The sequence below is a fragment of the Triticum aestivum genome, chromosome 3A, assembly GCF_018294505.1.
Source record: "Triticum aestivum cultivar Chinese Spring chromosome 3A, IWGSC CS RefSeq v2.1, whole genome shotgun sequence".
In the NCBI taxonomy this organism is placed as follows: Eukaryota; Viridiplantae; Streptophyta; class Magnoliopsida; order Poales; family Poaceae; genus Triticum; species Triticum aestivum.
This window is the reverse complement of record NC_057800.1, coordinates 18,029,355-18,045,063: the sequence shown is the minus strand read 5'-3', so window position 1 is coordinate 18,045,063 and position 15,709 is coordinate 18,029,355. Positions and strand designations below refer to the sequence as shown.

The window sequence follows — 15,709 nt, the reverse complement described above, 5'->3', positions numbered from 1 at the left end:
GATTTCTTTCTCTTTTTTCGTAAGAGCGTAGCTGGCAGGACCTTTATACTGCTTCGGAGGCATGCCGTCTTTTTTGTGCAAACGTTGCAGGTCCTCCCGTGTCTCAGGTGTATCTTTTGTCTTCCCATACACGCCCAAGAAGCCTAGCAGGTTCCCGCAAAGGTTCTTCGTCACGTGCATCACGTCGATTGAAGAGCGGATCTCTAGGTCCTTCCAGTAGGGTAGGTCCCAAAATATAGATTTCTTCTTCCACATGGGTGCGTGTCCCTCAGCGTCATTCGGAACAGCTAGTCCGCCAGGACCCTTTCCAAAGATTACGTGTAAATCATTGACCATAGCAACTACGTGATCACCGGTACGCATGGCGGGCTTCTTACGGTGATCTGCCTCGCCTTTGAAATGCTTGCCTTTCTTTCGACATTGATGGTTGGTCGGAAGAAATCGACGATGGCCCAGGTACACATTCTTCCTGCATTTGTCCAGGTATATACTTTCAGTGTCATCTAAACAGTGTGTGCATGCGTGGTATCCTTTGTTTGTCTGTCCTGAAAGGTTACTGAGAGCGGGCCAATCGTTGATGGTCACGAACAGCAACGCCTTTAGGTTAAATTCCTCCTATCTGTGCTCATCCCACGTACGTACACCGTTTCCATTCCACAGCTGTAAAAGTTCTTCAACTAATGGCCTTAGGTACACATCAATGTCGTTGCCGGGTTGCTTAGGGCCTTGGATGAGAACTGGCATCATAATGAACTTCCGCTTCATGCATATCCAAGGAGGAAGGTTATACATACATAGAGTCACGGGCCAGATGCTGTGATTGCTGCTCTGCTCCCCGAAAGGATTAATGCCATCCGCGCTTAAAGCAAACCATACATTCCTTGGGTCCTTTGCAAACTCATCCCAGTACTTTCTCTCGATTTTTCTCCACTGCGACCCGTCAGCGGGTGCTCTCAACTTCTCATCTTTCTTTCGGTTCTCACTGTGCCATCGCATCAACTTGGCATGCTCTTCGTTTTTGAACAGACGTTTCAACCGTGGTATTATAGGATCACACCACATCACCTTCGCAGGAACCCTCTTCCTGGGGGGCTTGCCGTCAACATCACCAGGGTCATCTCGTCTGATCTTATACCGCAATGCACCGCATATTGGGCATGTGTTCAGATCCTTGTATGCACCGTGGTAGAGGATGCAATCATTAGGGCATGCATGTATCTTCTCCACCTCCAATCCTAGAGGGCATATGACCTTCTTTGCTGCGTATGTACTGTCGGGCAATTCGTTATCCTTTGGAAGCTTCTTCTTCAATATTTTCAGTAGCTTCTCAAATCCTTTGTCAGCCACAGCATTCTCTGTCTTCCACTGCAACAATTCCAGTATGGTATCGAGCTTTGTGTTGCCATCTTCGCAATTGGGGTACAACCCTTTTTTGTGATCCTCTAATATGCTATCGAACTTCAGCTTCTTCTTTTGACTTTCGCATTGCGTCCTTGCATTGACAATGACCCGACGGAGATCATCATCATCGGGCATATCGTCTGGTTCCTCTTGATCTTCAGCAGCTTCACCCGTTGCAGCATCATTGAGCACATCGTCTGGTTCCTCTTGATCTTCACCAGCTCCCCCCGTTGTAGCATCACCGTATTCAGGGGGCACATAGTTGTCATCGTACTCTTCTTCTTCGTCGTCTTCCAGCATAACCCCTATTTCTCCATGCCTCGTCCAAACATAATAGTGTGGCATGAAACCCTTGTAAAGCAGGTGGGAGTGAAGGATTTTTCGGTTAGAGTAAGACCTCGTATTCCCACATTCAGTGCATGGACAACACATAAAACCATTCTGCTTGTTTGCCTCAGCCGCTTCGAGAAATTAATGCACGCCCTTAATGTACTCGGAGGTGTGTCTGTCACCGTACATCCATTGCCGGTTCATCTGCGTGCCTTATATATAATTAAGTGTCCAAATTAATAGAAGTTCATCATCACATTAAAACCAAAGTGCATACATAGTTCTCATCTAACAACATATAGCTCTCCAGAGCATCTAATTAATTAAACCATACATTGAAACTATGTAAAACATTTCAATGCGAAACAAATGCGATCATAATCGCAACCAAGGTAACAATTTATCCAACGGCATAATGATACCAAGCCTCGATATGAATGGCATATTTTCTAGTATTTCTAATCTTCAATCGCATTGCATCCATCTTGATCTTGTGATCATCGACGACATCCGCAACATGCAACTCCAATATCATCTTCTCCTTCTCAATTTTTTTTATTTTTTCCTTCAACAAATAGTTTTCTTCTTCAACTAAATTTAACCTCTCGACAATAAGGTCGGTTGGCATTTCCGATTCACATACATCGTACATAAATAAAATCTATATCGCGTTGGTCGGGATAATTTTCATAAACAATAAATGAACCAATAGTTATAAAGATAATATATATACCACATCTGAATCATAGACAGGACGAGGGCCGACGGGGGCGGATACCAAAACCATCGCACTATATAAGATGCAATAATAAATGTAAGAAAATAATACAAGTATCTATGTAAACATTCAAGTAAGAATATTTTTCCTTTCAGAAAGAAGATAAGAACAAGAGGCTCACCACGGTGGTGCCGGCGATGAGCTCGGCGCGGGTGATCGACGGCGATGAAGACGGGGACGGGGCATGACGGACCGCTAAACCTAGACAAATATTGTGTAAAATGGAGCTTGGAGAGGAGAAAGCTTAAGTAGTGTGGCTCGGGCATTCCATCGAACACCTTGTGTGCATAGGAGGTGAGCTAGAGCACCACCAAGCCCTCTCCCCCTCGGCCAGAAAAAAACAGAGCAGTGTGCTCTGCTCTTACGCGAGGGGGTATATATAGGCACCTCATTGGTCCCGGTTGGTGGCATGAACCGGGACAAAAGGGGAGCCTTTGGTCCCGGTTCATGCCACCAACCGGGACCAATGGTGGTGGGCCAGGAGCGAGGCCATTGGTCCCGGTTCGTCCCACCAACCGGGACCAAAATGTCCAGACGAACCGGGACCAATGGCCCATGTGGCCCGGCCGGCCCACTGGGCTCACGAACCGGGTCCAATGCCCCCATTGGTCCCGGTTCTAGACTGAACCGGGACTAATGGGCTGACCCGGCCTGGACCAAAGCCCTGTTTTCTACTAGTAATAGAGATAGTTTTTTTATCATAGAGAAGGTTTAATCTATCCCTAGATCTATAGGGATATATGAATATATTTCAGTTTGCTTCAATTTTGAAACCGTAACATGTTTTTTTTATCACAGGTTAATCAGAGAAAACCGAGTGAAAACCAGATTGCCCAGTTAATTATGAAAAACCGGACAAAAACCAAACTGTAACATGTAGTGACCAACTTGTTAAACATGTAGACATGACAATTTGTTATAACTTATCTGTCATCATATAGTAACTATATATGTCATTATTACGTCTACCGGCATCACTACGATGCATAGCTTGGACTTAATTTGCGCATACAAGTTATGATTTATGATTCAGAAAAACAATTCATCTTATCAACATCTACAACTTGGAATCTCATGTGTGCATAACTGAAAGATAAGGCATTCATGTTATCATGCAAGATTATAGAACACGATAACTGAAAGTTAGTGGTTCACAATTTTGAAACAGTCACGTGTAGCGACCAACTAGTTAAAATTGTAGACATTATAATATGTTATAACTTACCTGACATCGAATAGTTACATTTTTCATTATTACGCCTAGCAGCATCGCTACAATGCATAGCTTGGACCTAACTAGGGGTTGGGGCGCGCCCATGGCGCGCCTCTTGAGGCAGTCTTGTGCGCTTCAATCTTATCTAAGCACATTAGGATGGCTACTTGGGTCCTGATCTTGGAGGAGAAACCGTCACCCATGGCTTAGCCAATGAAGGAGAAGGGGGCGGCGACCTACCGGTGGAGGGGAGATGGTAATGCTATGTGACCAGAGATCGCCTCTCCTAGGGTTTGGAGAGGAATGGTCTAGTAAAGGTTGACTTGTATTTATTTGATAATAATTTTATCAGATCCCCACAGAAGAATATGTTTGAAGCAATTGCACCTTTCAACGGATTACTAGTTTATAAGATATTTATCCACAAACAGAAAATATGCCAGATGTTTAATAAAGACAACTTGAGAACAAGTCTGTTCAACTAAATTACAAAAAGGGCACGACATTTAGTACAACGTTTAAACATAGCCATCATTTTTGCAAACAAACACACAAAATCTCCAAACAGTTTTGTTTCAAATAGCACTAGCGACCCCTTAATGGGACTTTGATAGAGTTCCTGACTGGCAGGACCCGTTTGTTAGAGATGGTATGGCCGCACAAGGTGACGCGCAAGCCTTTTTTAGCACAGTGTAAGTCAACCCACAGGCCCCACGTTCCAGCAACTCTCCCATCCCTAATTGCAAAAAGAAAAACAATTGCTTCATTTCACATTCATTTTTCTTTTTGCAATTTCAGGGAATGCAATTAGTTTCAAAACTCCTAATCAGGTAGTATTTGAGCTTTTTAAGTTTCAACATTGCCACATCATACAAACTTGAAGCGATTGTGACTTTCAGCAGAACCTCACAATCTGATTACTATCCTCTCTATAAACTTACTTTAAATGACTTCAGAAAGTTTACGATCTTTATCCTAGACATGGTAACCTGTTACAATTTTGCCATCATATAGTAGCAGGCAGTATTGTGCCTGGCAGTATTATCACTATGCCTAGCTTGGTTTTTGTGCACACAAGTAAATAAAAATATTCCTATGATTCAGAAAGACAATTCATTTCATTGATATTGCCGATATATGCAATATATGCAACATTGGGAACTCATGAATGCACAAAGAAACTGAAAGAGAGGGCATCACTGTTATGGTGCAAGATTATAAAACAGGATAACTCCAAGTTAGTGGTTCATCGATACAAATGTACCGACATAGCATAATATTTTTCTAGTACATCAAGGGCAGCCTCACATGCCACGGCACGAGTTCCGGACAACAAAACACATAAAGAAGGTCAAAACAGCTCCGATACTCAGATCATACAGGTTCTCGTCATACATATATCCTGGAACCAGAATGGTGAAACCCACCCAGGCATATTATTAACGGCGTCCACACACCAACGCTAAATCTCTAGCATACATGAGCACGATCGGACCTTGAAGGTACATCATCAATCGGCCTATTAATCAAGCAGGGACACCCGTTTGAGAGCACGCTCGAATCTTGAAGGCACATCATCATCGTCATCAGAAGAATAATCAGGAAACAGTAGCTTTTGAGAGGAAGTCGGGCACTTTCCTTCAATACAGGATCTGCAGACTATATCGCCATCATCATCAGAACGACGAGGAAACAGGGTCAATGGAGTGGAAGTCAGGCCCTTTCCTTTAACATGGGATTTGCTGACACTTGAAGCTTGATGAATGGTGATTCTGAGCATGATAAATTTTCGATCACCAGAAATCTTTCTCTTGGGTGGAATTAAGTCGTAGTCCGTCGGTAGCCCATCAGAGAGTGTAGAGCTTTTTATTTGGCAACTTGCACTTCCACAATAACCTGTCCCAGAGCAGTCATAACTCATACTACATGTGAACTTGGGTTCCGTAGCATTAGGTTGGACGCAGACGACTGAGATAGCATATCCAAGACGCTCTGGCTCCATGTTGAGCATGAAAAAATGGTTGTTGCCCTTGTTGCGGGGTGCCAGAACATGTATGCCCGGTTCTAAGCGGAGAGCCACCGTCCCATGATATGGGAGGTCTGTACATGGAGACATGTGATAGATGGTGAGATGGTCCAGGAGCTCGTGTGTCAGCCCAGTGAAGCTGCAGTCGGACGCTGGGCAGAAGCATGGGCCATACGGGCATACCTGCTCATGTCCTTCTTTCTGATAGTATGCGTGACCCTCTCTGCATCCATACTTGGCATTGGAGCAAGGAAATGCGACCGACTGGACGACATGTTCCATCCCAAAGCAGCGCTTGAAGGAAGTTTTGATAGAGCATGTGGGGCACTTCTTGTCCAGTATCTTGTCGCGGCAAGACGAGCATATGAAATGCCCAACAGAACACTGTGGAAACGAAATGATTAATTGGGTCCCCATGAGAATAACTATTAACATAAGAAAGAATGAATACTGCATCAAGAAGATAGGTTACTGCTACACATTCCATTATTTCAGCTACCATGGCTATTATGTTACGTACAATGATAATTCGTCAAAGGTCTTCTCTTATGTTGATCTTTATAAGAAATGAAATAAAAGCTTGTGTTCAAAACAGGTCAATATGTACATATACTTAGTGCATCTACCTGATAAATCTCAGTCCTGAAGTGCTCGAAGCAGACTGTGCAGTCAAGGGTCTCCTTCAGTATTCTGACGTCCATCCAGCGGTCTCCCTCTCTCGGAGCTTCATCTCTCCTCTTATTGGAGTTACTGCCGTCCATCGCCAACAAAACTCAAGTGTACCAGAACTAAATTGCTTGCTGGTTGCTGCTGGTACTACAGACCGAAACCAAGATCCAAACCTGAAACCACCGCTCCTTTCTCCGGCCTGTTCCACAAGACCACAAGATATACTGATAAAATTCATGGATTTGGAAGTGACACTGGTGTGGTAGGCATAATAAGCTAGAAAGGTACTGTAATTGTTTGGGGCCAAGATAGCAAAGGAAAAGCAACAGCACAAGCACAAATTACACACGACAGGCAAATTAATCGAGTGGTGGAGTACCACGATTTCACATCTGCTATTTCTCTTGTTTCGGGACAGTAAATATTGAGCTGAATTGCCACGTTACTGGGATAATAATAAGAACAGTGACGAACTAAGGATGCACATGCGAGTAATCTGACAGAGAAGCAGTAAAAAGAAGGGCTTTATTCCGGTTCAAAATTGGGCATTGGCATTAGCAACGCGACGCTGGCGACGGAGGAAAGTTCCGAATCGGGAGGGATGCAGCGCGGCCGTACCTGAACTAGTACCTGGTGGCCTCGGGGTCTATCCGCTGCAAGACCTAGTCGCCATGGCCGGCCTCGAGGCCGCCGTCGAAGAAGAGGCCACTGCTCCCTTACCGGTGAGCTCTCGGATGGGACAGCGCGCTCGTCGATCCGATGCCGGCCGGTGGGAGCGGGAGAAGCGGAGCGGAGGAGGGAGCGAGAGCGCCGGCGACGGCGGCAAGGGTTTGGGTTTTCCCCCTCTTTCTCTGAGAAGCGAGGGTTGGGTTTGGGAGGAAGGAGCGCCGAGGCTAAATAATGGGCTGGGCTGTGCCTGATATGGGCCCGGTATTTGAGTGTACTTTGATGAATTCAACTTTTCTTTTACCCGTGTAATGTTCGCGCGTTGCAACGGAACAGAAGGAAAAAAAAAGATTGCTGTTATATTAAATTAGAAGTGTATACAAAAAAAATAATCAATACACTTGCTAAGAGCCGCAGCCTGGAACACACCTCTGATGACGGTGTGAGAGTGCGTTGAGCGGCGGAGAAACCTTTCAAGCGAGCATCACTGCCCTGGCGCAACTGCGTCGGGGTAGCCATGGTCAAATTTTACATGTCCATGTTAGGACGATAGAGATTGCGGAGGAGGGACGGACGGAGGATGTAGATTGGGGAGGAGCAGCGGCTGGAGGATGGACATTGGAAAGAAGTGGCGAAAGGGGAAAAGGGCAATCGTAAATTCTTCTATGATGAAAAGTAAACAAAGTTTGATTGCTACTGTACCAACAAACCACTAGAACTCTGAAAATGCTCAATGGAGCTCGGCTTCCATGGATGCCGAATTTGAAATGACCAAAATTCAAATTTGCACGTTTCATTTAAAAAATACACATATAATTTGAGATATAATGCACAAGTGTATAAATTTTTAGGACGAAATACATTAAAAGTGGTGCTACACACAAAAAAATCTGAGGCTTTTCGGTAGATGCACGATTCATGCTCAAAGTGCATGAGTTTGTTGTTTTTGCACAGATCGCATTTCAAGCTATTTTGCCTTGAAATTTTACAAACATACACATCAGATCCTTGTTTACTTGTACAATTTTTTTCTGATCTTTTTGAAACTAGGAAGTTTGAATTTTGAATTTTACAAAAATTTCAGTCTACATGGAGGTTCAGCTCCAAAATGCCCCACTCGAGAACACCTGCTGCTATGTATTACTTCCTTCGTTCCAAAATAGTCAAAGTTCTAGGATTTTTCTAAGCCAATCCTTTTAAAGTTTGATAAAAAAATATAGAAAAATGTGCTAAATCTACAATATCAAATATATAGATATATAATAGAAAAATATATTTCATAATGAATCTAAGGAAGCAATTTTGGTGTTGTAGATGCTGCTATATTATTTTATAAACTTGATTTCTTAAAATAAAGTTTGACTTAGGACAAACCTAAAACTTAGATTATTTGGAACGGAGGTAGTACTTGTCTTCCCTGTATAGCAACTAGATACATTCTTCACCCGTTAGCTTTTTTTCCCCTATGCAGTAAAATTAATTCTTTGATCTAGTATCACTTCTCCTCTTTTTCTCTCTTATTCTCTTCTCTCCACAACTAGGCCATATTGTTAAGATGCAAACATTGCCTTTGCAAACTATGTTGATACAAACAACAAGAATATGGAAGGTTAAGTTTTAGCATTGTTTGTGTGAAACTAATGGTATGGCACATGATCAAGCTAGTTTCTGTGTACTCACGTTCATAATCTTGTCGTGGCCGGCATAAGTACTAAAGGGCAGAGAAACTGCCGACAGAAGTTGAGTAAAGAAGGCACACATACTGCCAAAACTACACTTGCTTTTTTTTGCGGGAAAACTTCCGATCTTTTCATCTTCAATCATGATAGTACAACGAACATCAAAAATAAAAATTACATCCAGATCCGTAGACCACCTAGCAATGACTACAAGCGCCGAAGCGAGCCGAAGGCGCGCCGCCGTCATCGCCCCTCCATCGTCAGAGTCGGGCACAACTTGTTGTAGTAGACAGTCGGGAAGTCGTCGTGCTAAGGCCCCATATGACCAGTACCCCAGAACAGCAACCGCCGTCGATGAATAATAACGTAGATTGGAAGGATCCAAACCGAAGACACACGAACATAGACGAACAACGACGAGATCCGAGCAAATCCACCAAAGATAGATCCGCCGGAGACACACCTCCACACGCCCACCAACGATGCTAGACGCACCGCCGGAACAGGGACCAGGCGGGGATACCTTTATTCCATCTTCAGGGAGCTGCCGCCATCTCGCCTTTCTGAGCAGGACACAAACCCTAACAAGATTGAAAAAAACAACTAAAAACGGAGCCCTCCCACCGGCCCTTGCCCACCGCGCCTCCATGGCCCTAGGACCACCGGAGACGAGGCGGACCTGCACAGGTGCCAGCGAGAGGCACGAACCCTAACTTTCTTTCTTGAAGGAGGAGGATAAGGAGGAGGCCGGTTTGCGCCTCTTGACATACTTTGCGTCGCGTCCAGAACTACACCCGCTTAACAAAAGAGATGTATTTTGTAACGTATTACCTACTCCTATAAAATCTTTCATGTGGGGGCTAAATGGGTTTTAGTTCGGAAAAGAAATGAAAAGAATGACGTGATGAGATATAAAGCAAGACTACTAGCTCAAAGGTTTACGCAGAGACTCGATATCAACTACTATGATACATATTCTCTTGTAATTATTGGAATTACATTTCAATACATAATATCTTTGGCAGTACAAATGAATTTATCAATGCAGTTAATGGACGTGGTGAACGCTTATCTATACGATTTACTCGATGCGGATATTTATATGAAAGTCCTTGATGGACTTAAAATTCCAAATTCAAATAAAATCACAACATGTATTAATTACAAAATTCATTCTGGCTTGAAGCTGTTGCGTAAAATGTGGTATAATCGACTTAGTGAGTTCCTTCCCAATAAAGGACACTCGAATAATAATGATAGCCCATGCGTTTTTATAAAGAAATCCTCAAAAGGATTTGGCATCATCTCATTATATGTTAATGATCTCAACATCATTGGTAACTCAATAGATATAACTGTAGCACTCATTTAATGACGGAGTTTGAGATGAAAGTTTTGTAAAAAAAACAAATTATGCTTAGGTTTACAACTTGAGCACCTTCCCTCATGAATACTCGTTTATCAACCCGCTTATATTCAGAAAGTTTTGAAAAAAAATCAACATGGATAAATCATATCCATCCAAAACACCCATGATCGTCCGATCCCTTGATTTGAAGGTTCCTTTTAGACGGGTTTTCTAGGCCAGAACAAAAGAAGCTTGCTCGCTGGCTATAGAATTATGATTTTTTTTCTTCCTTGTATCTATTGGTTCAAATGATCTGTTTTTACCGGTTTTATGTTCCTTTCTGTTTATTGTTTCCTTTACGGTTTTAACGGGTTTTTTCTTTTGTGTGTGTTTTAACTATTGTTTTCTTTGGCTTCCACTGATATTTTTTGTTTTATTTCATTTTTTGTATTTTTTTCCTTTATTACGGTTTTTTATGTGGTTCTCTTTATTATTTTCACTGGTTTTCTTAGATTTCAATGGTATTTTTTCTATTTTTCCTTTTCAATGTGTTTTATTTTATGTTTTCATCAGTTTACATTTTTGTTCTTGTTTTCATGTCTTCTTTTTACGGTTGTCGTCGTTTTTCCCCTTTTTCTTTTTACGGAAACCAGTCCAGAATTATCATTGCAATCATCTGGTACACTCGCTCCTCGCTTCTCCCGTTTGTGTTTCAGTGATTGAATGGGCGACACTTGCATCCCCAGGCTTTTCATTTTGACAAATTTTCATGCCCCATGTTAATTGTGCCCCTGTGTGGTGGGTCGAGCGTCCGGTGGACCAAGGTAACTCGCTCCAAAGGTAGATGCATGCGCAGCGCAGCGGCGCCTCGTCATACTGTACGTAGTGCAGTGCGCGCGCGCGCACACACACGATGCCCCCCTACACACTGCACACATCGCGCGCCAGTGCAGCGCCCGGGCCGGGAGGTCCACTAATCCAAGCAACGAACGCGAACGGAGCCGGCGGTGCACTGCACACTGTAGCAGTGGTGCTGAGCCTCAACTGAAAAGCGCCGCACAAATCGATAGATCCGTCGTGATCCATATGCAATTCATACTTTGCTCCCAATTCCAGCAAATGCCACGGTGAAGAGTCTGATGGTATATAGACGCCGTGCATGAAACGAGGAGACTGTTAGTGCATCTCCAGCCGCGCCTCCAGGAAGACCTTTCCAGGCGATTTTTTCGCGCCGGCGTCGAAAAAAGGCCCAGACGCGTCTCCAGGAGCCCGATTTTCGCCGGTCTGGGCCGAAAACAGCGCCGGCGGACCCAGGCCGAACCCGGCGCGCTGGGGGCGCCCGGGGGCGCCGAGGCGAGCAGTTTTGGCGCGAAAAAGCCGCAGGCCAGCCGCGTCAGCGACACGGCACCTCGTCTTCCCCCAACGGCCTCGATTCCTGTAACACCCCGGATATAACTTTCCCAATTTGTAATCCAACTCTTGCCGTTTCCGGCGTTAAGTTATATTTATTTCTCGGGTTCGGGTCTTTGTCTCCGTGTGTTATTTTCGTTTTCATGCATCTCATATCATGTCATCTTGTGCATTGCATTTGCATACGTGTTCATCTCATGCATTCGAGCATTTTCCCCGTTGTCCGTTTTGCATTCCGGCGCTTCGTTCTCCTCCGGTGGTCATTTCTAGCTTTCTTTCGTGTGTGGGGAATGAACATTTCTGGATTGGACCGAGACTTGCCAAGCGGCCTTGGTTTACTACTGGTAGACCGCCTGTCAAGTTTCGTATCATTTGGACTTCGTTTGATACTCCAACGGTTAACCGAGGGACCGAAAAGGCCTCGTTTGTGTTGCAGCCCAACACCCCTCCAATTTGGCCCAAAACCCACCAAACTCTTATCCATCACCTAGAGCGTTCGATCACGATCGTGTGGCCGAAAACCGCACCTCATTTGGACTCTCCTAGCTCCACTTATGCCTATAAATACACCCCCCTTCGTTTTCGGATCTCTCTCTCCCCGAAACCCTACCCCTAAAAAAAGAGGATCCCCGCCACCGACGGACACGTCCGCCCCCGGCCGGACGCGTCCGCCGCCGCAGCCCGTCACCCGCAAGCCGCCACGTGGCGCCTCACCACCTCCGCGCCGCCAGCCCGGGCAGGCCCATCGCCGGCCCCGAGGCCCGCTCCCGCCGCCGCCGTCTCCTCTTGTCCGGTCGCCCGAGGAGCCCGCGCCGCCCGCCATCGACCCTGGCCGGCCGCGAACTCGCGGACCGCCCCGACCTTCGCCTCCCGTCGCCGCCTCGCGGGCTGCCGGCGCCGCCTCGCCCGCCCCTGCCGCGGCCACCCCGCCGCCTCGCCGACCCATCCGGCGACCCCGTCGCCCTTTGCCGTCGCCGGCCGACCCCGGATCCGGCCCCGGCGCCTCCTTCAACCCCGGCCATCCTCGGGTTTTGCAAAGTGCTACAGTACCCCGCGGAGAAACCCTAGATCTGTTCTTGAGGGTTGACTTTTTCCCTCTCCCTCTAATTTTTCGAGCAAACTTTGACCGGTGATATCTCCGCATCCGTAGCTTCGTTTTGGACATATAGTATATCAAAATGTTCGCCTCGACGAGTACATCATTTCATTCCATTGCATCATTTTCAGTTGAGTTCATCTTGATGCCCGAAATGCTGTTAGAAGGAGGCTTCGTGTGATAATTATCAGATCTGCTAGTTCATCTTAGACTTTTGTCATTTTTGCCATGATTATTGTGTGCATGATATGCCTGTGAGTCCTTCATATGTTTTGTTAAGCATTTTGTTTTCTTTCCAGAGGTGCAACCCATGCATTTTTAGGATGTGTGTGGTGACTTGTGCAAGCTTGCAAAGTGAGGCACCCGGTAATCTGTTTTCAGGGACTTAGTTGTTTTCACTAAGTCTGGGATTATTTAGTTCGTGATGCCATATGTTCAGCTTGTTTTCTAGTGATCCGTGCCTCTTTTGAGGATAATTAGTAAAGGAGTTTTGTTAATCATGTTATGCTCTATCCATCCATGTCTTTGTTGGCAATTATGGAGCACCCTAGCTTGAGTCAATCGAGCTCTACTTTTGCTTCGTGGTGAATCTGGGCAGATCGTCAACTCTTTTGCGATTTTGCCGATGCTATTGTAGTTGATCCGTGCATGCTATGCCATTGTTCTTGCCATGTCTAGCTAGTATTTTGTACCTTCTTAATGGATGTATGCTTGTCTTGCCATGACTTGCACCGTGGTGAGTGCATCGAGCTCGTTTACATGCCTTCGTGAGTTATAATTCAGAATGTCTCAGTTTTCACTAAGTCGGAAAACTGATTGTTATTTAGCTATGTTCGTGTGCCTGTTAGTATATTTTGTGAACCGTTTTGGCCCCAGGTCACTTTGGGTCTTTTGTTAAGCTTGTTGAGTAGCTCCATGCCGTGTTCTTATTCATCACAATCAGGTCATGTTTCATGTTGTGTTGCTGCTCCGAAGAGGGCTTCGTGATCTGAAATTTTAGACAAGTGTTAATTTCACTAAGTCTGGAATCTGTTTTGCCTTTGCGTTTTTGCCATGCTTGTTTGAACCTCATAATGGATGAACTGGACGTGGCTCAGTGCTAGTCTTTTGTTAAGCATCTTGTGTGCATCCCTGCCATGTATTTTGTTGTTATGTTTGGTGGCTGTAGCATGTTCATTTTGTTGCATTTAGATGCCTACTTGCTGGAATTCGCAGACCGGTGTCATTCTTAAAACGCTTGCCATTTCCAAACCATAACTCCGATTCCGATGATCTTTATATCGTTTTCAAGCGATTTCATCTCATCTTTCTATTGGCACCCTTGGGATTCCAAGTTGAGGCCAGATTCATGCTTTTCCTGTCATATCCTGCATTTTGCATCCCGCATCGCATCCCACATAGCATATCTTCATTTCATCATATTGCTTGGTCGTGCACGTGGTTAATTGTATCCTTGTTGCTTGTTTGCCTTGTTTGGGTAGAGCCGGGAGACGAGTTCGCTAACGAGGAGCCCGTTGAGTTTGCTTTTGAGGATCCAGTCAACTCTGACAACTGTGCAGGCAAGATGATCATACCCTCGAAATCACTACTATCTTTGCTATGCTAGTTTGCTCGCTCTTTGCTATGCCAATGCTACGATGCCTACCATTTGCTTGTCAGCCTCCCAATTGCCATGTTGAACCTCTAACCCACCATGTCCTAGCAAACCATTGATTGGCTATGTTACCGCTTTGCTCAGCCCCTCTTATAGCGTTGCTAGTTGCAGGTGAAGATTGGAAGCCGTTCCTTGTTGGAACATTTACTTACTTGTTGGGATATCATTATATTGCTATGTTATCTTAATGCATCTATATACTTGGTAAAGGGTGGAAGGCTCGGCCTCTCACCTAGTGTTTTGTTCCACTCTTGCTGCCCTAGTTTCCGTCATATCGGTGTTATGTTCCCGGATTTTGCGTTCCTTACGCGGTTGGGTTATAATGGGAACCCCTTGACTGTCCGCCTTGAATAAAGCTCCTCCAGCAATGCCCAACCTTGGTTTTACCATTTGCCACCTAGCCTTTCCCTTAGGTTTTGCGGACTCCTGGGTATCCTTATTTTACCCCCCCGGGCCAGTGCTCCTCTGAGTGTTGGTCCAACCTAGAGCACCGTGCGGGGCCGTCCCTCGGCAACTTGGGTTACGTTGGCTCCCGTACGCTTAGCTTATCCGGTGTGCCCTGAGAACGCGATATGTGCAGCTCCTATCGGGGTTTGTCGGCACAGCGGGTGGTGTTGCTGGACTTGTTTTACCATTGTCGGAGTTGTCTTGAATTACCGAGATACCGAGTCTGATCGGAACGTCTTGGGAGGAGGTCTATTCCTTCGTTGACCGTGAGAGCTTGTCATGGGCTAAGTTGGGACTCCCCTGCAGGGATTGAACTTTCGAAAGCCGTGCCCGCGGTTATGGGCAGATGGGAATTTGTTAATGTCCGGTTGTAGATAACTTGAACCTTAATGAATTAAAATGAATCAACCGAGTGTGTTACCGTGATGGCCTCTTCTCGGCGGAGTCCGGGAAGTGGACACGGTGTTGGAGTAATGCTTGCGCAGGTTGTTCCTCTAGATTCTCGCTCGTGCTTTGCCTCCTCTTCTCGCTCTCTTTTGCGAATAAGTTAGCCACCATACTTGCTAGTCGCTTGCTGCAGCTCCACGTGTATTTGCCTTACCCTTCCTATAAGCTTAAATAGTCTTGATCGCGAGGGTGCGAGATTGCTGAGTCCCTGTGGCTCACATATACTATAACTCCAGATGCAGGTCCAGGTGATTCCGCTCCAGGTGACGAGTACGAGCTCAAGTGGGAGTTCGACGAGGACTCTCAGCGTTACTATGTTTCCTTTCCCGATGATCAGTAGTGGTGCCCAGTTGGGGGTGATTGGGACCGTGTCGCATGTTGGGTTCTCTTCTATTTTGGCACCGTAGTCGGGCCATGAATGTTTTGGATGATGTAATGTTATTTATGTTATTGATTGATGTGGCGAGTGTAAGCCAACTATGTTCTCCCCTTTATTATTCATGTTAAATTTGATGTTCTGAAGCTTGCCTAACTTGCGACATATG

The 15,709-nt window shown here is 45.3% G+C and overlaps 1 protein-coding gene across 2 annotated transcripts; it reads right to left on the bottom strand.

Annotated features, from left to right (window-relative positions):
- Positions 1–4,924: 4,924 nt before the first annotated feature.
- Positions 4,925–7,306, bottom strand: LOC123059895 (E3 ubiquitin-protein ligase SINA-like 7). 2 transcript variants are annotated; one of them, XM_044482433.1, is made up of 4 exons: positions 7,036–7,306; positions 6,375–6,616; positions 5,932–6,132; positions 5,296–5,822 (listed from the first exon to the last, which is right to left on the bottom strand). In XM_044482433.1, the coding sequence occupies exons 2-4, from the start codon at positions 6,507–6,509 to the stop codon at positions 5,787–5,789; spliced, it is 372 nt and encodes a 123-aa protein (XP_044338368.1). In that variant the 5' UTR covers positions 6,510–6,616; positions 7,036–7,306; the 3' UTR covers positions 5,296–5,786. The 2 variants fall into 2 exon arrangements, with proteins under 2 accessions (XP_044338367.1, XP_044338368.1); XM_044482432.1 differs by having other exon boundaries at positions 4,925–6,132.
- Positions 7,307–15,709: the final 8,403 nt, after the last annotated feature.

Coding starts and splice junctions, on each gene's coding strand:
- LOC123059895 (XM_044482432.1), bottom strand. CDS start 6,509: ATGGACGGCAGTAACTCCAATAAGAGGAGAGATGAAGCTCCGAGAGAG. Junction 6,133..6,374: donor TCAGGACTGAGATTTATCAG/GTAGATGCACTA, acceptor TCGTTTCCACAG/TGTTCTGTTGGGCATTTCAT.